The 25,629-nt window shown below is 45.6% G+C and overlaps 1 protein-coding gene across 1 annotated transcript in view; it reads right to left on the minus strand.

The window, feature by feature from the left end:
• LOC142750562 (NXPE family member 3-like) overlaps positions 1-25,629 on the minus strand; it is a 90,143-nt gene that overhangs the window by 4,734 nt on the left and 59,780 nt on the right. Inside the window, exons 2-3 of the mRNA XM_075859560.1 lie at positions 25,124-25,344; positions 1,856-1,926 (exon numbers count right to left, since the gene is read on the minus strand). Coding sequence (XP_075715675.1) covers positions 1,856-1,926; positions 25,124-25,344 — 292 coding nt within the window. The remainder of the gene's footprint in view (positions 1-1,855; positions 1,927-25,123; positions 25,345-25,629) is intronic.

Below are 25,629 nucleotides of genomic sequence, written 5' to 3' on the forward strand. Positions count from 1 at the left end.
GTGCAGTATTATAGTAGTTATATTATTGTATATAGGAGCAGTATTATATTAGTTATATTCTTGTATATAGGGGCAGTATTATATTTGTTATATTCTTGTACATAGGGGCAGTATTATAGTTGTTATATTCTTGTATATAAGGGCAGTATTATACTAGTTCTTGTATATAGGAGTAGTATTATAGTAGTTATATTCTTGTATATAGGGGCAGTATTATAGTAGTTATATTCTTGTATATAGGGGCAGTATTATAATAGTTATATTCTTGTACATAGGGGGCAGTATTATAGTAGTTATATTCTTGTACATAGGAGGCAGTATTATAGCAGTTATATTCTTGTACATAGGGGCAGTATTATACTAGTTATATTTTTGTACATTGGGAGCAGTATTATAGTAGTTATATTCTTATATATAAGGACAGTATTATAGTAGTTATATTCTTTTACATAGGGGCAGTATTATAGCAGTTATATTCTTGTATATAGGAGCAGTATTATAGTAGTTATATTCTTGTACATGGGGCATTTTTATAGTAGTTATTTTCTACTATATAGGGGGCAGTATTATAGTAGTTATAGTCTTGTACATAGGGTGCAGTATTATAGTAGTTATATTATTGTATACAGGGGCAGTATTATATTTGTTATATTCTTGTATATGGGGGGCAGTATTATAGTAGTTATATTCTTGTATATAGGGGGCAGTATTATAGTAGTTATATTCTTGTATATAGGGGGCAGTATTATAGTAGTTATATTCTTGTACATAGGGGCAGTATTATAGTTGTTATATTCTTGTATATAGGGGGCAGTATTATAGTAGTTATATTCTTGTACATAGGGGCAGTATTATACTAGTTATATTCTTGTATATAGGGGGCAGTATTATAGTAGTTATATTCTTGTACATAGGGGCAGTATTATAGTTGTTATATTCTTGTACATAGGGGCAGTATTATAGTAGTTATATTCTTGTATATAGGGGGCAGTATTATAGTAGTTATATTCTTGTACATAGGGGGCAGTATTATAGTAGTTATATTCTTGTACATAGGGGCAGTATTATAGTAGTTATATTCTTGTATATAGGGGGCAGTATTATAGTAGTTATATTCTTGTACATAGGGGGCAGTATTATAGTACTTATATTCTTGTACATAGGGGCAGTATTATAGTTGTTATATTCTTGTATATAGGGGCAGTATTATACTAGTTATATTCTTGTATATAGGAGTAGTATTATAGTAGTTATATTCTTGTATATAGGGGCAGTATTATAGTAGTTATAATCTTGTATATAGGGGCAGTATTATAATAGTTATATTCTTGTACATAGGGGGCAGTATTATAGTAATTATATTCTTGTACATAGGGGGCAGTATTATAGTATAAATACTCTTGTCCATAGGGGTAGACTGGCTAATCAGAAAACAGAAGGATCCCTTGGTTCCAACATCCTTTTGGAGCCCTATTCCAATTGGGCTAATGACTTCCAGCAGTGGACAACCCATCTGAAGTTGATAGTAGCGCGAACACTTGCTGCTGTTTAGCACTTTTTTGGTTTATTTCACTAATAAACTATTCATTCTTATTTATGACATGTCCTGTGTGTGTAAGTTTACTAGGACAATTAAAGGTGTCCCGTCACATGGAGGATGGGTGCTCATTGTCGGTTTTTTATTTGCAGCCAGGGCAATAGGAAAGGTATCTTGAAGGCTAAGCTAAGGACGAGGGAGAAGGAGTGGGAGATAAAATGAATGTCTCTAGAAAAGTATAGAATGGGAATATAGGTGATAGCTTTCCTTTAAAATAGAAGTACAGTTGTATCATGTATAACCTTGCACGGAACTTACCCATTGAGCTGTTGTCAGACTTCACATTGATTGCAGGTACTGAGCCAGGGATAATCCTGTTTGTGAAAGGGCTGAGAGAGGCAATAAAGAAAAAAAGGGGTGAAACAAAAATTCAGCTCAAAAGGAAATGTAACCATTAAACAACATTTTTAAGTAGTTGCCACCACCCTAAAAAAGAAAAAAATTATATATATATATATATATATATATATATATATATTTGAACGCATATACTCACACCGATCAGTCATAACATTACAACCATTGAAGTGAATAACATTGATGATCTGGTTACTATGGCGTCTGACAAGGGGTGGGATATATTAGGCAGCAAGTGAACAGTCAGTTCTTGAAGTTGATGTGTTGGAGTCAGGAAATAGGGCAAGGGTAACGATCTGGGCGACGTTGACAAGGACCAAATTTTGATGTCTAGATGACTGGGTCAGAGCTTCTCCAAATTGGCCGGTCTTGGGGGGTGTTCGCGGTATACAGTGGTTAGTACCTACCAAAAGCGCTCCAAGTAGAGACAATAAGTGATCCAGGGACAGGGTCGTGAGCCTCATTGATGTGCGAGGTGATTAAAGGCTAGCTCATCTGCTCCGATCCCACAGAAGAGCTACTGTAGCAAAAATTGCTGAAAAGTTAATTCTGGCTATGCTGGAAAGGTGTCAGATCATGCAGGGCATCGCAGCTTTCTGGGTTTAAGGCTGCCTAGCTGCAAACTGGTCAAACTGGCCATGCTGACCCCTGTCCACTGCTGAAAGTACCTACTATCGGTATGTGAGCATCATAACGGGAGCATTGAGAAATGGAAGTAGGTGGCCTGATGAATGAGATTATACATCATGTGGATGGCCGATGCGCTTGCGTCGCTTACCTGGTGAAGGGCACTATGGGAATAAGACAAGCCGGCAGAGGCATAGTGATGCTCCGGGCAATGTACTGCTAGGAGCTGAAAAAAATTTCAGGAATGGTTTGAGGAACATGACAAAGAGCAGTGGCGTAGCTATAGGGGTCGCAGCGGTCGCAGTTGCGACCGGGCCCCTAAGCCTGGGGGGCCCACGGGCCCCCGTTGCCATACAGCATTTTTTATAACTAAATCTTCTGTGCCGTGAAGCCGGCACTTCCGGGTTACGGTCACATGGTACACTTAGTGTACCATGTGACCGTGTTGTCACGTGACACGGCTTCCAGACAGAGCAGAAGAGTCGGTGCGGAGGACTCCAGGTAAGCTGCAGTGTAATGTAATGTAATGTATTGTGTTGTAACGTTATGTATTGTAATGTAATGTATGTGATGCCTTGTAATGTATTGTGTTGTATGCGGTGGAGAGGGGGGGAGCGTTAAATCACAGCCCCCCCCTCCTCCACCGCAAACTGCACAATACAGTATAGTACATAACACATGAGTGTATGAGAGCGGGGCTGCGGCTGTGTAATACAGTCACTGCCCCGCTCCTGAGTCCTAACATGTGCGCGCCGTCAGGATGATGTGATGCGGCCGGCGCTGCACTAATGAGCGTCGGCACTGAAGACAGAACATGGTGGGCGCGCTACAAAACACCCCCATGTTCTGTCCTCAATGCCTGAACCGCCGCTCATTAGTGCAGCGCCGACCGCATCTCCACATGCTGACCGCGCGCGCACTTATATCAGGAGCGGGGCAATGGCTGTATTACACAGCTGCAGCCCCGCTCTATAACGGCGGAGATCAGAGAAACCGCTCATCTCCGCCGCTCATCTCCTGAATGCTGCGATCAAAGCTGACTGCAGCATTCAGGGGAAAATGAGAAGGGCGGATGCCCCTGGATCGCGTCACAGGGAATTCCTGTGATGCGATTAAGGGACATACCATATATGGGCAGACAGCCCAGGGTCTGTTGAAGGACCCCAGGGCTGTCCTACCATATTTCCTGTTGTTAGGGCATACTGAGGTATGTCCTAACAACTGCCTGTGTACTATCCGTACACAGGCTAATGTACTGGCATATAGCTATAGGCCAGTACATTGAAGTTTAAAAATAAAATAAAAACAAAGTAATGTTAAATAAAAAAAATACACATACACTTTTTTTATAATAAACATTAAAATAAGTCTCAATACATAAAACATACACATAATCGGTATTGGCGCGCCCGTAATAACCTGCACAACAATTTTTTTGCATCATTTATGATGTGTACTCTGTAAAAAAATAAAATAAAAATTGCTTTCTATCACTTAGGCCCCATTCACACGACCGTGCCCGCAATCAGGGCCCGCGATTGCGGGCACGGCCGGCCGCCGACTGCCACCCGCATTTTCGGCCCGTGCTCCCATACAAAGTATGGGAGAACGGCCCGCAAAATGCAAATGGACGGACATGTTCCATAATTTTAGTGCTACGGAAATGTGTCCGCGCTCAATGAAAGTGAATGGAGGTTATTTACGGTCGTGTTCATGGGGCCTAATTGTGAGGCACAAGGTGCGATGATGAATTTAACCTCCATGTGCCTCACATTAATAGTAATTAACCCCATCATGTACCTTACACATTAACCCATTATGACTGAGAAACATGATGAGGTTAATTACTATTAATGTGGGGCACATTCAAAATTCATCATCACACCTCGTGCCTCACATCAGAAAATGGAAGAACTTTTTTTTTTTTTTTATTACTGTTGGCAAAGTAAACGAAGTATCGGTATCGAAGTCCAAATTTTGGTATCGTGACATCCCTACACTGTGGGTCGCGTCCCCCTGGGGGTTCGTGAGTCACTCACCGAGGGCCCGGTTCCAATCAATGCTGGAGCAAGGAGCTGACATCTCCTTGATCCATCATTCCCTGTGCCGTGAGCAGCTCGACGCACGCAGGCGGGATGTAGCGACATCATCGCGCCTTCCTGCGCTGAGTCACTCATAGTACACACCGGAGGAGGCGAAGGATCCTCCACTCGACGTGGGAACGGGGATAGGTAAGTAATTATGCACATATGGGGGCATTATACTGTATGGGGGGGCTGATATTGGGGGCAGCTATGGGAGCATTAACTGTGTGGGGGCAGCTATGGGAGCATTAACTGTGTGGGGGCATTATACTATGGGGGCTGTTGGGCAAGGCGTCTGGGCATAGGAGCGTGCAGGGGTCTGATGATGATGGTGGTGCTGGGGAGGGGTAGGGGGGCCCAAGCTGAATTCTTGCACCCGGGCCCATGAGCCTTTAGCTACGCCCCTGACAAAGAGTTCAAGGTGTTGACTGGTCCGTTCCATGGAAGTCCCACCTCGCAACTTACAGGACTCAAAGGATCTTATTCTAATGTCTTGGTGACAGATACCGCAGGACGCCTTCAGACGTCTTGTGGAGTCCATGCCTCGGTGGGTCAAAACTGCTTTGACAAGAAAAGGGGGACCTACACAAAATTAGGCAGATTTTTCCGGAATAGTTTCACCTCTGAACAATATTTCATAATTCACACTAAGGTATAATGTACATATAATGTGGCATATACGGCAGTTGTGTTAGGCCTCATGCACACGAATGTATTTTTTTCCTCCCGTAATACTGGCGTAAATACGGGTACTTTGTCACACGTATTCGACCCGTATCCCACCAGTATTTACGGACCCGTGCCCGTAAATACGGGCCCGTTGTCACCACTTTTCCACCCGTATTTACGGACCCGTTTTCTCATTGCACTAATCGGCAGCCCCTTCTCTCTGTCAGTGGTGGATAGAGAAAAGGGGCAGCCATTTCGGGAAGAGTTTCTGCAGCGGAACGCAGCGATTGTAAGTAAAAGAAGTTCATACGTACCCCAGACGTTGTCTTGGTAACGCGTCCCTCTTTTGACATCCAGTCCGACCTCCCTGGATGACTCAGCAGTCCATGTGACCGCTGCAGCCTGTGATTGGCCTGCGATTGGCTGCAGCGGTCACATGAGATGAAACGTCATCCCATGAGGCTGGACTGGAGGAAGAAGCAGGTAAGTTAACTTTTAATACTATTAACTCCAGCGGTAGTAACTGTCCCGGGTGCTGAAAGAGTTACTGCCGATCAGTTAACTCTTTCAGCACCCTGGACAGTGACTATCCCCTGACGTCGCCTGGCAACGCGCCCGTAATTACGGGTGCACATGCGTAGCCACCCGTAATTACGGGAGCCCCTTAGACTTCTATGGGCCTGCCCGTGCCGTAATTACGGCCTATAATAGGACATGTTCTATATTTTTCAACGGCACGGGCACCTTCCCATAAGCAAACGGGAAGGTACCCGTGGGCAATAGAAGTCTATGGGCCCGTAATTACGGGGGTTTTTACGTTCGTGTGCATGATGCCTTATGTCTTATACTGCAGTCACTTCCAGAGCTGTAGTCACAATTCTTCTGATTGTTGCTTGGAAACAGTCATTGCTGCGCTGACAAACACGCCCTAACAACTCCTGCTGCGCTACATTCAGGGAAATTTAGGGGGAGGTTTATCATAAGGGGTGAAACCAATTGAAAACTCGTGGTAAACATTGCACGTTTAGAGTAAACTGCGTGACTTTTATCAAAACGTTGATTCATAAATTTGTCGCATTTTTCACTACTCACTTAAATTTGACTTACACACTTTGCCACGAAAGCAGAATTGACTAACACCTCACAAGCAGAAGCTCCGACTTTATCATGGAGCCTACCAAAGAAGGAAAAGTCGCAGACTCCATGGCCAAATCATTTGAGTTTCTACAATGGAAATTTGTAAACCAGCATCTATCTGTAAATACTGAGGAAATAATAAGCATCTCGTTAGCTTCCACTACAGCTAGTGAAGCAGTAGTTAGGGTATGTTCACACAGGATGCGCTCCAAAAAAAAGTACAGTGTACCCGCCCTGGACACCGCAGGGAATTCCGGATGAAAAACTGCACCAAATTGTAATGCAGTTTTTCAGCTGGAATGTCAACTGCGGAAAACCGCAGGTTAAAAAAAAAAGAAAGTCTATAGTTACCCGTAGTCATTGCAAAGCATCCCTCTGATGTCCTGCAGCCCGGCCTCCTGGAATTAGGCTTCATCCCATGTGACCGCTGCAGCAGTCACATGGGATGAAACGTCATCCCAGGAAGCCGACCTGGACGGAGAAGCAGAGAGATTTGGGTAAGTATAGGATTTTTTTCTTTTTCTGAGTTGCGATTTTTGCGGCAGAATCGCAGCTTTTCCGATGCAAAAAATTCAATGGGGAAAACCCGCAGCCGAGAACCAGTGATTCCGTAGCAAAAATTAACATGCTGAGGATTAAAAAAAAAAAACGCACCGCAGGTCAATTTATGAACGTTTTTTTCAGCTGATTTTTTTACACGTCTTGTGGAAAACTCTGCCACCACTGTATTATGCTGCGGATTTTCCTCAATGAAATACAAGGCAGGAAATCCGCAGTATTTACGCTACATGTGTGCCATGGGCCGTATTTGGAGTTGGTTCTGCCCTAGGCACTTTTAGTTCTGACGCCCCTGATAAAGCAGCCTCTCCATCCAAAAAATGGCAACATGTGCTATTTATTGCGGGTTTTACCTCCCCAATGAATTCAATGGGGAAAACCTGCAACAGAAAACCAGCAATTCTGCAGCATAAATTGACATGCTGCGGATTAAAAAAAAAACGCACCGCAGGTCAATTTATGAACGGTTTTTCGGTGGGTTTTTTATAAAGCGTGCTGCAACTGTATTACACTGCAGATTTTTCGCAATGAAGTCCTTTGCTGAAAATCCGCAGTGTTTACGCTACGTGTGAACTTACCCTAAAATAAATGCTCAGCGATGCCCCATTAACATTCTCTCAAGTGCCCCCCCCCCCCACATGAACAGTGGGGCCCATTTCCCCTATTATTGATCAGGTCACAGTTAATTATATTTTAGAAAAAAATAAAACACTCCTACAGCCTTCCCTTCCCGACTGGAGCAAATTATGCCCCTCTGGTCACGTGCCTTGTCCTACTTTTTAAAGTAAGCCAATGTACTGAGGAAACCTCAGATCATGTGATGTAATCTATGCAATAACAGCTTAGAACTGACCCTGCTTAGTTTACTGTCACTGATCCGGGAAGGTAAGTATGATAATGGTTTTTCATTTTTACTTATTAGTTATACTAATGTCATTTTTTTTGTGTTTTTTACATGTTCAGTCGTCAGACTACATCGGATTTGAGGACTACTTTAATGACGGTGTTTTTATTTTCAATAAAATGGTTTACAAGTAACAAGGGTTGTGTTGTGGGGGGTCTTATTTCAATAAAATATTTTTTCTGTGTTGGTGTTTTTTAACTTCATTACTACTGCCTTAGGAATGGTGGCTGTCTGATAGACAGAGTCTACCACTAAGGTGGAGCTTAGTGTTAGCCGGTGAAGAGGCTAACACTAACCCCCCATTATTACCCCGATACCCATCGCCACCAGGGGAGCCGGGTATGATCCAGTACCAAACCATCTGTAATGATGGTCGGATACTGGAGCAGCCGCAGGCCGGTATTATTAGGCTGGGAAAGACCAAAAACCGTGGGCCTTCCCACGCTAGTAATGCTAGGCTGCAGCTGCTTTATTGCATTTGGCCGGTTATGAAAAATGGTGGGGACCACATGTTGCTTTTTTCAATTTTTTATTTTTTTTTAAAACGATGTGCCCCCCCCCCCCATTTTTCATAACCATCCAGATACAACATAGCAGCAGCAGGATAGTATTACCAGGGTGGGAAGGCCCACTGTTTTTTGGCTTTTTCAGCCTAATAATACCAGCCTGCGGCCGCCCCAGTGACCAGCCATCACTTCAGATGGTTGGGTGTTCAATTGTACCTGGCTCTTCCCAGCAGCTCTGGTGGCGGTGGGTACCTATTAATGGGGGGTTAGTGTTAGCCTTTTCACCAGCTAACACTAAGCCCCGCCTTAGTAATGGACCCTGTCTATCAGACAGCCGCCATTGCTGAGGCAGTAGTAATAAAGATGAAAACAATAAGGACACACCAAAAATATTTTATTGAAATAAAAACCCCCACACAACCCTCGTTAACCAATTTATTGAAAATAAAAACGCCGTCATTGAAGTAGTAATCGAATCCGAAGTAGTCCAACAACCGAACCTGTAACAAAAAAACACACACACAAAAAAATAGAAATAGACTTCCTGGTAATTCGGTTTCTAGTAAACCCCCCAATGACAGCACCACAGGAGGTAAGACCCCGTCTCTAATATGGACAGGAAAAAGCACAAGAGGTTAAATAGCCCCACTCCACCATTCCTCCTCTGTATGTCCACTAACCGTGTCTGGTAACTTTATTTATCTATTACTCATCATAAATATGTGTAAATAAATAAGGATGGAAATGCAAGCGTGCTGTCATGGAGGGTAGGGGCTGGCTGGGCCAGGGGGCAGGGAGGCATGTGCCCCCCCGGGCCAGTCCCCCAGTAGAAGTTTAGGGCTGCGGCAGCTAGTTGCTACTAGTAAGGGTCAGAGCCAGCTATCAGCACAGCACATCAGCTGTAGAGAGCAGACTGACAGAGATAGGGAGGCGCTGGAGCCACTCTCTATGACAGCCTGATCTTTTTTGTGCACTGTCCGAACTGTCTACAACTCCAGTAGAGCAGACGGCTTGATAATGACAAGACTGCAGCTAGGAGGCGTAGGACCTGTACTGACACCACAGTCACATGATCAAGGTCTTGTGGGCTGTACCCAAGCACCGCAGAGGCAGAGGAAGGTGTGTGTGTGTGTGTAATAGTGCATGTGTGTGTGTGTGTATAGTGCATATAGCATGTGTGTATGTACTGCTTATAGAGTGCATATTATGTGTGTGTGTGTGTGTGTGTGTATAGTGCATATAGTGTGTGTGTGTGTGTGTGTATAGTGCATATAGTGTATGTGTGTATAGTGCATATAGTGTGTGTGTATATAGTGCATAGTGTGTGTGTGTGTGTGTGTGTGTGTGTGTGTGTGTGTGTGTGTGTGTGTGGTGCATATAGTGTGTGTGTGTATAGTACATGTGTGTGTAATAGGGCATATAATGTTTGTTTGTGTGTGTGTGTGTGTGTGTGTGTGTGTACTGCTTATAGAGTGCATATAGTGTGTGTGTGTGTGTGTGTGTGTGTGTGTGTGTGTGTGTGTGTATACTGCTTATAGAGTGCATATTGTGTGTGTATGTGTATAGTGCATATAGTGTGTGTATGTTTGTGTATAGTGCATATAGTGTGTGTATATATATTGCATATAGTGTGTGTGTATAGTGCATTGTGTGTGTGTGTGTGTGTGTGTGTGTGTGTGTGTGTGTGTGTGTATAGTGCATATAGTGTGTGAATAGTGCATATTGTGTGTGTATAGTCCATATAGAGTGCATATATTGCATATAGTGTGTGTACAGTGCATATAGTGTGTGTGTGTGTGTGTGTGTGTGTGTGTGTGTGTGTGTGTGTATATTACATATTGAGTGCATATTGTGTGTGTGTGTGTGTGTGTGTGTGTGTGTGTGTGTGTGTGTGTGTATATGTATAGTGCATATAGTGTGTGTAGTGCATGTGTGTGTAGTGCATATAGAGCATATATACTGTATATAGTGTGTGTGTGTGTGTGTGTGTGTGTGTGTGTAGTGCATATAGTGTGTGTGTGTGTGTGTGTGTGTGTGTGTAGTGCATATAGTGTGTTTGTGTGTGTGTAGTACATAGTGTGTATGTGTGCATAGTGCAAAGTTTATGTATGTGTAGTGCATATTGTGTGTGTGGGTAGTGCATATAGTGTGTGTGTGTGTGTGTGTGTATGTGTATATATATATATATGTGTGTGTGCGTGCGTGTGTGTGTGTATAGTGCATATAGTGTAAGTGTGTGTATATAGTATGTATGGTTTCAATATATAGTGTGTGGTGTGAGTTGTATATAGTGTGTGTGATATACAAAAACAAAACTGTACATCTCAAAAAGACTCTCATAACACAGTATAATGGGTATGGTGCCTCCCGACAGTGGCATAGCTATATGGGTCGCAATTGGGATGGGGGCACGCGGCCCCCATCACCACGTCTATTCACCGTTACTGTAGTAACTGGGGCCTATGTAATAAACCACACTGGTCCCTGTTAATTTATTAACAGTATACTTACCGCTCTCTCCTGAGCGCAGCGCTGGTCCGGACATCTTCAGTGTCATGACGTCACAGAGCTATATGCACCGCGCACAACATCTGGCTGGTAATGACAAATAAGGGGACCCCATGTAATTCTTTAAAAAACATAATAATAATAAGTAGGAAAATAGATGTGGGGGGCCCCCATTTTTCATAGCCAGACAGATACTACATAGCAGCAGCAGGCTAACATTATCAGGGTGGGAAGGGCCACGGTTTCTGGCCTTTCCCAGTCTAATAATACCAGCCTGCGGCCGCCCTAGTGGGATGGGCAGGTTATGGATCATACCCTGCTCTTCCCAGTACCGCTGATGGCACTGTGGTTATAATGGGGGGGGTAGTTTTAGCCTCTGCACCAGCTAACACTAAGCCCCGCCTTAGTAATGGACGCTGTCAATCAGCCAGCGGCTATTACTAAAGCAGTAGTAACAAAGTTAAAACAAATACATAGAAAAAATATTTCATTTAAATTAAAATACCTCACACAACCTGCGTTAACCATTTTATTGAGAATAAAAAAATTACAGTCATGGAAGTAGTCCTCGAATCCAAAGCAGTCCAACAACCCAAACCTGTAAAAAAAAAACACAAACACACAAAAAAAATAAGTAACACATAAAAAAAACGAAATCATTATACTTACCTTTCCTGGGTCCAGTGCTGGAGCCGCAATTTCAGCGAGCTGGGCCCTATATCTAAGCTTATCATATGTGATAAAGACTGCTGAGACACTGTATCTAATCTGTCAGGTCTAAGTGACTAACGGCTTCGGTGACAGCGGGTCCTGCGTGTCTCATAGATGGTTTCTTTTTTGGAACTTTAGGTTCGGGAAGGGTTTTCTTTTTATGTGATGCCTTCTCTAAAATGGTATCCAGATCTGGACCGATCAAATATTCTCCTTGAAAGGGTATAGCGCAGAGTTTGTTTTTTTGATAATGGATCCCCAGACCACATTTTTAGCCACAGGACTCTTCTTGTGGTGTTGCAGAGTACGCTAGCTCTAGAAGCAACTTTTATGGCTCCTGCGGAGGCATCTGCCAACGGTGGCTTTAGAGAGAAGGGGAAAATGTCTTCTCTAGGAGTGCCCTCTTAGGGGTGAACCTCAAGTTGATCGAGCCATCTAAACATAGATCTGGCTACACAGGTTGCACCGATATTTATCTGTACTAGAGCGGAGGTAGCTTCCCAGGATTTTTTGAGAAGACTGTCAGCCTTCCTAATGGTTCTTCTAATTGGGAAGAGTCCTCAAATGGAGAGTAGTCTTTTTCCACACCTTTACCACCAGAATATAAATTTTTGGTATTTCGGACCAGGATTTACTTTCTTAATCATCCAGGGGGAATCTTTCTCTAATTTCATGAGGTATGAAGATCGGTTTCTCAGGAAATTTCCATTCATGCTCAATAAGTCCTTTGAGGTTTTTATGTATAGGGAATACTTGTTTTCTCCGGGTCCTTAGGCCTGCAAACATCTCACCTTGGACAGAGCGTGATTCTTGGACTTCTTCCACCCCCATTGTACTTCTCACGGCCCCTAGCAGCTCGACCATAAGTTCAGATGAGAAATAATAATTTCTCTTCTTTCTGTGGTGTGGAGACAGATGCAATCTCTCCGTCCTCTAGTACACCTGATACCGAGGGAGTATAACCGACACCTTCAGAACCTGAATCCTCTTCAACCATGATTGTTCATTTTTTAGGTGTGGGAGGGGGGGGTCAGTTAGGAGGTATGTTTGAGAAAAAGATGTCAGAGTGGATTGTATCTCCTGTTTGACCATCCCTTTAATTTCCTCCAGTAAAGATGCTGCTCATACCTGATAACTATAACTTTTTCTAAACACATTTGACATAAATTCTTCTTATTTGAAGATAATTTTTTAGTGCAAATAGCACATCTACAAAACTGGGTTTCTTTTTTAGGCTTGAAGGGGGCTCCTTTTCCGCCTATACACAAGAAATAGACAAGATAACAGGATTAAGTCGGCGTGTTGTAAGAAAAACAGATCTCACCCACTTCCCTGGAACAAAGTTACGGATCCAGGGGCCACACAAGGTTCAGAAGAACTGGAATTAAGGGTCAGGTTATCCACAGTGGCGGATCATCATTAGGGCGATTCGGGCGGCTGCCCGGGGCCCAAACCACACATGATCGCATGGGCCCCCTCATGCCTGGTGGTGTCGCTAGCACCGGAGTCAACACTACTTCCCCAGTGGAAGTAGCATGGCCAGGGAGCCTTGGAGAGGACCGCAGCCAGTATCAACCCCAGCTTTACCAGATCGGTGCAGGAGGGGTTGTCGTAGGTCCCGGACCCAGAAGGGAACGGGAGCAGCAAAAGGAGTAGGTAGGACTAAACCCCCGCTGCCTGGTGGATCCCATCTGTTACTAGCCTTCCCTGCCACCAGCCAAGAGACGTTATTATCCTCTTGTTTCCCGATAGGGACAGGAAAAAACACTAAGGAGGAATGGTGGGGTGGGGCTGTTTAACCTCTTGTGCTTTTTCCTGTCCATATTAGAGGTGGGGGGGTCCTACCTCCTGTGGTGCAGTCATGGAGGGTGCCTTGAGAAATCATTAGTAACATAAATAAATAAAAAAGAAAACCATCATCATACTTACCTTCCTGGGTCTGTGACAGTAAACTAAGCAATGACAGCTCTAAGCTTCATGCTGTGTGCTTCGCTGTTACGCTGTTTCCGTAACTCCCGACCATGCCCTGACCATGTAATCAGGAAGTGGCCAGGAGGCAGCGAGACCACAAGAAGCTAGAATGGGGTTTAGGGGGCCCTGTTGGGACCCGCGTCTGTCTGACATTTATGACATATCCTGTGGATATATGTCATAAATGTCTTTCATGGGGAAACCCCTTTAAGGCTGGATTCACACTGCATTTGCACTGTACATCAGAGGTATGCGTCGGGAGTACTGTGCAGAAATTTCGCAGCATTTACAGTAGCAGCAAAAACGCACCATTTGCCACGGATTTGTGCAACAGATTTATCTGCATTTTTTTTTTCGATTCTGCAACGGTTTTTCCGTAGCGGGAATTCGGCAGTGTACTCTAAGGGCACGTTCAGATGTGGCGGATTTGATGCGGAATTCTGCTGCAGACAGGCCGCAGTAGAAATCAGCAGCAGACTTTTTTTCTTTGGTTACTAAAGCTTTTTAGTAAACTTTTTGCAGACATTGGAGAACAACGGTGCATAAAATAGCTTGCGGTGCGGAATTTACATTATGCAGCATGCTCAGTTTGTTGCGGTGAAGCAGCGGATTGTGGTGAATCTTTAGCCAATATCACTGCTGCGAACAAAAAAAAAAGTCAATACTTACCTCACTGACGTTACCACATCCATCTGGTCAACGTTCAGCCTGCCCTCCTGTGATGACGCTGCAGCCCATGTGACTGCTGCAGCCTATGATTGGCTGCAGCAGTCACATGGGATGTAAGATCATCCTAGGGGACCGGGCTGCACGGAGAACAACAAGGAAAGACAGAAGCTGTCGCTATGACAATGCCATGGGGGTAAGTATAGACTTTTCTTTTATAAAAAAAAAAAAAAAAAAAAAGGGGTATGTTTTTTTCAGATTTGGAGCAGCGGCGCTGGAATTTAGGAGCCAGAATCGCAGAAGAATATACTCATGTTCCTCTCCCAGGGGTAGGGACCTCCTCTAGAACCTTCCCTTCTAGGAATTGTAGAAAGGAGACATCCGGGATGACCTGATGTAAAAGAGCAGTAAGAGAAATGTTTTCGGAGTAAGCAAATGGAAATCTATTAAATAGCTGGACTGCATGATCTTAAACCTCAGGAAAAGGTTATATTTTGCCAGCTTCAGAAGACATTTGGAGGCCCCACCTATGGGAAGGGATCTAACGTCAGAGATTGGGCTTTCTGGTGTCAAAAATTAAATCTGAATCACTACCTTCATGGGGGGCTGCGACCTTAAAGAGGCTCTGTCACCAGATTATATGTGCCCTACCTCCTACATAATCTGATCGGCGCTGTAATGTAGATAACAACAGTGTTTTTTTATTTTGAAAAACTATAATTTTTGAGCAATTTTAGATTTATGCTAATGAGTTTCTCAATAGACAACTGGGCGTGGTTTTACTTTTTACCAACTGGGCGTTGTACAGAGAAGTGTATGACGCTGACCAATCAGTGACCAATCAGCATCATACACTTCTCATTGTTACAGTGTGATTGTGCAGTGAAAGAAGCTGGGCTGGAACAATGAGAAGTGTATGACGCTGATTGGTCACTGATTGGTCAGCGTCATACACTTCTCTTCACAACGCCCAGTTGGTAAAAAGTAAAAACACGCCCAGTTGTCTATTAAGAAACAAATTAGCATAAATCTAAAATTGCTCATAACTTGCTCAAAAATGATCGTTTTTCAAAATAAAAAACACTCTTGTTATCTACATTACAGCGCCGATCACAATATGTAGGAGATAGGGCATTTATGATCTGGTGACCGAGCCTCTTTAGACTGCTCGGCCGATCCAATTGACTTTGTTAAGGGCTATGGAGCCTCTTAATCCCCCTCTGTGTAACCTTTGTCTGAGGTTTTCCACGTTTGAATGGTTTATGTCTACCTCAAAGAACTGCGGTAATGATTACCCTTTCTTGTCAGAGAAGCTCTCCATGATCTTAATGAGCTCAGAGCCAAATAATCTACTTGATAGGTTGTACTTGGAAGCATTAACTGCGACCCAGAGTTTAAGCCCGAGAGAACGTCTAGTAGAGATAGATAGGGCCATAGTCATCTTAGCCATCTACTGCGCCACTCACCCTGCTCAGCAGAGCAGGCCCTTCAAAAACACTGACTTGAAGATTTGAAATGACCTCAGCAGATACAATAGTACGCCTGGACAATCTTGCCCATTTCCTCACCTTCCCCAGAGAATTCTCCATTAGAATGATATAATGACTGGAGGCGTTGCCCGTGCAACGCTTAGACTTTCCCGATAGAAGGGAGACTGACTCCCCTCAACATGGATTTTTGTACAGAGTTCTTAACTCCTATCAGGTCACCTTGCAGAGATGATTCACCAGTAATGTCACAAGGGTTAGAATCCTGGCACCTAGAAATTTATATCTAAAAGGCAGGGGGATATGACAATCTCTGCAGCTACAGTGCTTTCAATTGGAAGTAGTTTTTCTTCCCAACAACCTGTAGGGTGGCGAAAAGCAAAGGAGGAACGTTTGACACAGTGTAATGGCAGGAGGGAGGTGAAGGGAAAGTGAGCCCTAATCTACCCACCGCCCTGACCCTGCCTACTTGCAACGACCCGCCCTAGGCGACGGGGTACAACTGGGCGGCGGTCCCTACGCTGTCTAAGTGCACGGGAGAACAAACAGGGAACACGCAAGGGAAGGGGCAGTAGCCCACGGAACACCGCGAGGAAACGGAGCAGTGAATGAATAGTCAGGACCAGGACGAAGTGGAGTATACCAACGTGAGCACGGAGAAGGAAGCAAGCCAGGGCAAAGCGAAGCAGGTTAAGCAGAACTGCAGCAAGGCAGAAGCACGGCAGAAGCAGGCTGGAGCAAGCAGCAGTGGGGCCAGGAATCCAGAAGAATTACAAGCACTGAGGAAGAGAACACGGCAGGTAATAAAGGACAGGGGGCGGAGCTAACTCCGACTGACCAGGCCGCGATAGGCTCTCCCACTCCTGAGCCTGCCACCCTGGTTGGTGGGAGACGGTGTCAGTCTAACAGGTCTGGCCTCAGGTGTGGATTGATTAATCTCAGGAGTATACCTAGACGTAGTACCTGGCAGATCCCTAACAGTACTCCCCCTTTTATGAGGGGCCACCGGACCCTTACTAAGAGGACCCGGTTTAGTAGGGAAGAGAAGGTGGAACCTCCTGATCAATACCCCAGCGTGAACATCACGGGCAGGTACCCAAGTCCTCTCCTCCGGCCCGTATCCTCTCCAATGGACCAGGTACTGGAGGGAGCCCTGGACCATCCTACTGTCCATAATCTTGGCCACCTCGAATTCCACCCCCTCAGGGGTGAGAACGGGAACAGGAGGTTTCCTCGAGGGGGACCAGGACGGGGAGCAGCGTTTGAGGAGGGAGGCATGGAAGACGTCATGTATGCGAAAGGATGGGGGCAGCTCCAGACGGAAGGATACAGGGTTGAGGACTTCAATGATCTTATAAGGTCCAATAAATCGGGGAGCAAACTTCCTGGACGGGACCTTAAGGCGCAAGTTCCTGGACGACAACCAGACCAAATCCCCGACGACAAACCGGGGGTTAGCAGAACGTCTACTATCAGCCTGAATCTTTTGTGCGCTCTGGGATGCCTCTAGGTTCTTCTGAACCTGGGCCCAGACTGTGCACAGTTCCCGATGAACATCCTCTACCTCAGGATTATTGGAACAACCAGGGGAAATGGAGGAGAACCTTGGGTTAAACCCGAAATTACAGAAAAACGGGGAGACCCCTGACGAGTTACTGACCCGGTTATTAAGGGAAAATTCAGCAAGGGGAGTTGAGTCGATACCTACTACAGGGATAGGATAAGGTAAATCAATAAAAGGCATCTTTAGAGACATAGCAAATTCCACAGACATGATATTAGCAGATGAGCCAGAATCCACGAAAGCACTGCCCGTGGCAGACCGGCCAGCAAACGAGACCTTTAAGGGAAGCAAAATGTTATTGTGTTTCACATTAACGGGAAATACCTGTGCGCCCAAGTGACCTCCCCGATGATCACTTAGGCGCGGAAGTTTTCCGGCTTTTTATTCTTGCGCCTGGGACAGGTGTTCAGTAGATGCTTGTCGTCCCCACAGTAGAAGCAGAGACCATTCATTCTGCGAAACTCCCTACGTTGTCGAGGGGACATGGAGGCCCCGAGTTGCATAGGTACCTCCGAGTCCTGCGTGGAGGGGCGAGGAGACGGGACCTCGGGGGGAATCGCAGGGAAGTCAGAGGGGAGCACCTTGAAACGTTCAAGCTGACGTTCCCTGAGACGTCGGTCAAGTCGTACTGCTAATATCATGTCTGTGGAATTTGCTATGTCTCTAAAGATGCCTTTTATTGATTTACCTTATCCTATCCCTGTAGTAGGTATCGACTCAACTCCCCTTGCTGAATTAGTACTGTTAGGGCCATAACCTGTTCAAGGGAGTCAGAAGAGGGGTAGCTAACCAGCAGATCCTTCAGGGCGTCAGATAATCCTAACCTAAACTGGCACCTTAGGGCCGGATCGTTCCACCGAGAAGCTACGCACCACTTTCTAAAATCAGAACAGTATTCCTCAACCGGTCTCCTACCCTGACGTAAGGTCACCAGCTGACTCTCGGCTAAAGCAGTCCTGTCAGTCTCGTCGTAAATGAGTCAGAGGGCAGAGAAAAAACGATCAACAGAGGAAAGTTCAAGGGCGTCAGGAGCCAAGGAGAAGGCCCACTCTTGGGGCCCTTCCTGGAGCCGGGATATGATGATACCCACCCGCTGGTTCTCGGAACCTGAGGAGTGGGGTTTTAGGCGGAAATACAGTCTGCAACTCTCCCGGAAGGAGAGAAACGTCTTACGGTCCCCTGAGAACCGGTCAGGTAACTTGAGGTCGGGTTCTAGAGGTGAGGTGAGGGGTACTACTAAGGCAGCGTCACCCTGTTTGACCCTCTGGGCCAGGGCCTGGACCTGTAGGGAGAGGCCCTGCATCTGCTGGGTCAGGGTCTCAAGGGGGTCCATGATAGCGTCAGTGTAGGAGAATGGTAGACTAGGTATGGGCTTGTAATTATGTAATGGCAGGAAGGAGGTGAAGGGAAAGTGAGCCTTAATCTACCCAACGCCCTGACCCTGCCTACTTGCAACGACCCGCCCTAGGCGACGGGGTACAACTGGGCGGCGGTCCCTACGCTGTCTAAGTGCACGGGAGAACAAACAGGGAACACGCAAGGGAAGGGGCAGTAGCCCACAGAACGCCGCGAGGAAATGGAGCAGTGAATGAATAGTCAGGACCAGGACGAAGTGGAGTATACCAACGTGAGCACGGAGAAGGAAGCAAGCCAGGGCAAAGCGAAGCAGGTTAAGCAGAACTGCAGCAAGGCAGAAGCACGGCAGAAGCAGGCTGGAGCAAGCAGCAGTGGGGCCAGGAATCCAGAAGAATTACAAGCACTGAGGAAGAGAACACGGCAGGTAATAAAGGACAGGGGGCGGAGCTAACTCCGACTGACCAGGCCGTGATAGGCTCTCCCACTCCTGAGCCTGCCACCCTGGTTGGTGGGAGACGGTGTCAGTCTAACAGGTCTGGCCTCAGGTGTGGATTGATTAATCTCAGGAGTATACCTAGACGTAGTACCTGGCAGATCCCTAACACACAGGTCTTTAATTCAATTCTTTACTTCAAATACATTCGTCAACAACTCTTTTTACGAATGGGAGCAAGTAGTACAGAACTGAGGTTGGGCACATGGAACCTGCTGGAGTCTCCCTGAGAGAGTCTGTGCCTGATTCCACGCTACATGCAATATACGTACGTGCCTCCTGCAGTCGCGGCAGGAGCTACCTGCTATTGCACAGAATACCCAGGAATAGGAGCCATACTCAGTCTTCCGGCTGCGCCATGGTAATCAGCTGAACTAACCGGCCGTTGCACCCAGGGCCGCCATCAGGGGGGTATTAGGGGTATTGGTGTGAGGGGCCCGGCCAAACCTAATTGAAAGGGGGGCCCGGCAACTGCCGCGACATTCTTTTGGTAGGAAAAAACGGGCTCCTGCAATGGGGCCCGTTTTTTTCACCAAAGGAATGTCGTGAGCTGCTGCGGGCCCCCTCCCCTCCCCTCGTCATGGGGGGCCGTCAAACCGTCCGCCCGCGCGCACCCGATCGCGTGCACAAGGAAACTCCCGCGCGTGCGCACTCGCGAGCGCGCACCCACAAACGCCCGCACTCGAGACCACCCGCGCGCGCACCCGCGCGCGCATCCCTTATGATGTCGCTCCTGGAGCTGCTGCCGGTCTCTAAATAGGCAATTGGTCCAGTAGAATTTGGAATTATTTTTTTTTGTGAACCAGCTTACAAAAATACAAAACTTTTGTGTTAGGGCCTGTTCACATCACCGTTCGCTTCCGTTCCGGGGTTCCGTCTGAGGTTTCTGTCGGGTGAACCCCGCAACGGAAAGTGAAAGTGACAGCACAGCTTCCGTTTCAGTCACCATTGATCTCAATGGGGACGGAAACATCGCTAATGGTTTCCATTCGTCACCATTCCGGCTGGTTTTCGGACGGAATCAATAGCGCAGTCGACTGCACTAATGGTGACGGAAACGGAAGCTGTGCTGTCACTTTCACTTTCCGTTGCGGGGTTCACCCGACAGAAACCTCAGACGGAACCCCGGAACGGAAGCGAACGGTGATGTGAACAGGCCCTAACACAAAAGTTTTGTATTTTTTTAAGCTGGTTCACAAAAAAAAATAATTCCAAATTCTACTGGACCAACTGCCTATTTAGAGACCGGCAGCAGCTCCAGGAGCGACATCATAAGGGACACACTAGGCGGATATGCTGAGTAAAACTACACAGCTTATCCGCCCCGGTAGCCGAAGGGAATTCCGCCAGCAAAACCGCACCAAATAGTGGCGCAGGTTTCGTGAGGCGTGTCCGCTGCGGGAATCCTGCAGGGAAAAAAAAGTTTAGACTTGCCCTGGCCGTAGTTTAGGTGACGCATCTCTCTCTTCTGAACGTAGCCCCGCCTCCAGGGATGACGCTGTAGACCATGTGACCGCTGCAGCAGTCACATGGGATGAAACGTCATGACAGGAGGCGGGGCTGCGCTAAGAATAGAGGATCGCATCACCTAAACTACTGCCGGGGCAAGTCTAGACTTTTTTATAAATTTAAAAAAGTGCCTTTTTTTTTTTCTCATTTGTGATTTTTGCGGCAGAACCGCAGCATTTCCGCAACAGAGGAGCAGCGATCCCACAGCATAAATGGACATGCTGCGGCTTAAAAAGCCAAAAGCCACACTGCAGGTCCATTTTTTTTGCAGCGTGTGGATGAGATTTGTTCATATCTCATCCACTCTTCTGCGACTGTAATACGCTGCGGATTTTCCACAATAAAATGTGTTGCATAAAATCTGCAGTGTTCATGCCTAGTGTGTTCCTACCCTAAGGCCGGATTCACACAAGCATGTGCTTTTTGCGCGCGCAAAAACGTGGTGTTTTGCGCATGCAAAAGGTCCATAACAGCTCCGTGTGGCAGCAGCGTATGATGCGCGGCTGCGTGATTTTCGCGCAGCCGCCATCATTATGACACTCTGTTTGTATGTTTGTAGCACGTGGTACTGTTCTGTTTTCATTCATAGTTTATACGGCTGCGGAAGTGCTGGGCGTGATTTTCACGCACCCATTGACTTCAATGGGTGCGTGATGCGCGAACAATGCACAAATATCGGACATGTCGTGAGTTTTACGCAGCGGACTCACGCTGCGTGAAATTCACTGACAGTCTGCATGGCCCCGTAGAGTAACATAGGTCCGTGCGAGGCGAGTGAAAATCACTGACAGTCTGCATGGCCCCATAGAGTAACATAGGTCCGTGCGAGGCGTGTGAAAATCACGGGCGTTGCACGGATGTATTACACGTTTGTCTGAATAAGCCCTAACAATAAGGCCCAGTTCACAGAGTTTTTGGGCCTTGATATTGACTCGGACACTGCGTCAGAATCAGCACCAAACAACTTCCAAAATCGCCTCCCATTGATTTAATCTGAAATCAATGGGAGCCAGTCGCGGAAAAAAGAAAAAGCAGCACGTCCTTTCTTGCCGCGGTTCCGCCTCTGACCTGCCATCGAAATCAATGGGAGGCAGAAAATGCATTTTTCGCTGCGTTTTCTGTCTGCTGTCCTCAATCGCCGCGGGCAAAAAACGCGGCAAGATAGTGTAGGCAGGTCAAAATCTGCCTCAAAATTCGGTGCGCGGTTCCAGGCGGTCGCCGGTGCGCATGCACGGGAGTTTGCGGGTGCACGCGATCGGTCGCACGGGCGGCGGTGTTTGACGGCCCCCATGCTACCCAGGGCCGCCATCAGGGGGGGTATTAGGGGTACTGATGTGAGAGGCCCGGCCAAACCTAATTGAAAGGGGGGCCCGCAGCTCATGACATTCTTTTGGTGAAAAAAATGGGCCCCATTGCAGGGGCCTGTTTTTTTTCTACCAAAGGCAAGTCGCGGCAGTTTGCCGGGCCCCCCTTTCAATTAGGTTTGGCCGGGCCTCTCACATCAGTACCCCTAATACCCCCCCTGATGGCGGCCCTGGGTACCATGATATAGTGCTGGACGGAGTACCGTTAACGGTAGGGGGGCCCAGAAAATTTAGCTGTAGGGGAACCTGAAATTCCTGATGGCGGCCCTGGTTGCACCATCGTGGGTCCTAGCGGTGCTAACCGCTACCATTCACGGCCTAACTCTCCCGACCTCAGCCGGCGGCGAAATGTTTAAGCGTGCCTAGGAAAGTAACCAAGCCCTAGGGCACAGGTGTGAAGGGGTGTGAGCTTACTCATATGAGTACGCCCTTCAGTATCTCAGCCACCTGTCCCTTGATTAACTACTTGCGCCCCCAAACTGTACTCTTCATCCACTTTAACAAGGAAACACAATGTTCTGAATAATAAATGCAGTATACATTCTCTACTGAAGGTTCAGGGACACAGGTATTAGTTCGTAATAAGGAGGTATAGCGATCTGTCAGGAATTTAGGCAGTGTACTACTACTGCATAGACTGCCACTGGAAACTGTCAGTGCAATCAGGCTATTTCTTGGACATGTGGTCACACCAGGGTGGGCCGCTACCATTAGTTGCTTTACAGTTAAAGATGGGTTATCTGCCACTTATCTTTTTGTAATCTCTAGATCTATCCAGGTCCTCCTGGGACTGTCGGTCTTTATTTGATCCTTCCGGTTAGAGTACTTCAGTACTCTCTTATAATAGTGGACTGCCGCTGTAGTTTTGTGCTGTACTGTTTCTCCACCCTCTCTCTCTGCTTCCTGCTATTTCCCCTCCTCGCGTCCTCTCTCTCCTCTGCTTCCCATTCTTGACGTCACAATGTAGAGTCGCTCCGCCCCTCCCTCTCCCGCACAGCCCTGACGGAACCTTGCTCCTTCACTATGTGCGGCCGTGTTGACGCCATCAACACTGTTACCATGACGCCACCAACGCTCCTTTCCGAGAGCCGGGATTCTCACACCCGTCTCATTGCCCCCTTGTCCCTGCACTTACAGGGCATAATAAACAGTTCCCCCCTAACAAACAGGAACACCTGAAGACATCTAAGAAACAAATTAATAAGAAATTTATACCAAGAAGGAAAAAAACATATATGGTTTCGCAGAGAATATTTATAAAATTAAATGATAGCTGCGCTTCAATGAGGCAGTGCAGCTTTATGCCCAGATTAAATAGTGGGATGGAGCCAAAGAGAGGCAAAGCCTAGTCTACTGCACCTCTAATGGAGCCTAGTTCCCAAACAGAAAATATTTTAAACAATAGGATGCAGTCATTAAAAAACGATGAACGCAGTAAAAAAATAAAAAAAAAACTGCAAGATTTACTGCTTTCTGTTCAATCTTCCTTCCAAAAGATGTGATAAAAAGAAAATCAAAAAGTTGTATGTAACCCAAAATAGTACCAATAAAAATGACAAGGCGTCCTGTGTATAATAAATCCTAATACAGCTACATAAATAAATGGCAAAGATAAAAAAAAGTTATGGCTCTTAGAATATGGTGACACAAAAACAAATACTTTATTTTTTTTAAAAAGTGTTTTTATTGTGCAAATGTAGTAAAACATAAAAAAAAGTATCAATTTGGTATCGCTATAATCATATCGACCCGCCATGGAAAGCTAGTGCTTCCCCCATTTTGCAGTTTCCATACGCCAAATGCTTGGCACAGGCTCAAGAGATGATCCGGCGTCATCAGCGGTGGATGTCAGCTGTATGATACAGCTGACATCCACCTGTAACGGCAGGAACCGGAGCTAGCTCCGATCCTTGCCAATAACCCCATCGATGCAGCGATCGAAAGCGATCGCTGTATCTTAGCGGTTGCCAGCAGATCGCCAGCCCTGACAGGCAATCAGGACTGACGACTGCTGCTATGACAACAGGAGGCACAATGGCCACCTGCTCTGCCATTACGGAGGCCGATTAGGCCCTGCCGGGAGGCGAAGGCTGGTCGGCTTGCTGTCAGTGAATAACTGACAGATCTAATAAATTGAAATTTTCTTGAAAATGTGAGAAATTGCTGCTAAAGTTTTAAGCCTTGTAACGTCCTAGAAAAATAAAAGGATGTTCAAAAAACAATGCCAATCTAAAGAAGACATATGGGGGATGTTAAATAGCAACTATTGAGTGTGGTATAACTGCCTGTCTTACAAGCAGATACATTTAAATTGAGATAAATGCAAATTTTTCAAATTTTCGCTAAATTTTGGTGTTTTTCACAATTAAATACTGAACATATCAAGAAAATTTTGCCAGTAACATAAAGTCCAATGTGTCACGAGAAAACAATCTCAAAATCGCTTGGATAGGTAAAAGAATTCCGAATTTATTACCACATAAAGTGAAACATGTCAGATTTGAAAAATTAGGTTCTGTCAGGAAGGTCAAAAGTGGCCAAAGCAGGAAGGGGTTAAGACGCAAAAAAAAAATAGTAGCCTTTCTGTTTTTTTCCATTACCCCCCCCCCCCCACCAAAAAAAAAAAGGTAATAAAAGTTAATCAATAAATGATATGGGCCCCAAAATGGTGTAATTAAAAAATACAATTTCTCTCACAAAAAAATACGTTCTCATACAGCTATGTTGACTGAAAAATAAAGAAGTATCTCTAGAACGGGGGTTACCCACCCAGCTGGTATACTGCAGACAGGCCATAAGTGTCTAAGATTGGAATACCCCTTTAATACCTGAAGAAACCATCCGGTGAGAGTTCAGAGAAAGTCACTGATATTAGCTTGTTCCAGTATATTCCAAATCCCCACCCGAGATAATACATCACGCACGTCAATGCTGTTCTACTTTTTACATCTTTTCTACAGTGTCAGTGTTATATGCATTCCATAAAAAAAAACGAATAATTACATTAAAAAACAGGTAGGCACTTTTATGTTAGTCCAAAGTTTTCTACACTTACCCACTCATTATAGAGTTCTCCAGTCTGTTTGTCACTTTGCGGTATCCACCCATGGAGTGATAGACCCAGGAGTTACATGGCAGCTTCCGTGGTCGCACACACTGCCAGGTGTCCCCACTCACGGGGTCCTTATATGTGCACACATCATTTCCCAAAACCTTCAGGTTACACTCCATCACCTCACTGCTGCCATTAAATTGGAAATACCCATTAAAGAAAACCTGCAAAGCAGAAGTGATGGATAGGATTTAACAATAAAGAAACAAGTATTGTCACAGTATTATAATAGTTATATTATAGTAGCTATATTCTTGTACATAGTGGCAGTATTATAGTAGTTATATTCTTGTATATAGGAGCAGTATTATAATAGTTATATTCTTGTATATAGGAGCAGTATTATAGTAGTTATATTCTTGTATATAGGAGCAGTATTATAGTAGTTATATTCTTGTATATAGGGGGCAGTATTATAGTAGTTATATTCTTGTATATAGGGGCAGTAT

The sequence above is a fragment of the Rhinoderma darwinii genome, chromosome 3 (genome assembly GCF_050947455.1).
Source record: "Rhinoderma darwinii isolate aRhiDar2 chromosome 3, aRhiDar2.hap1, whole genome shotgun sequence".
NCBI lineage: Eukaryota > Metazoa > Chordata > Amphibia > Anura > Rhinodermatidae > Rhinoderma > Rhinoderma darwinii.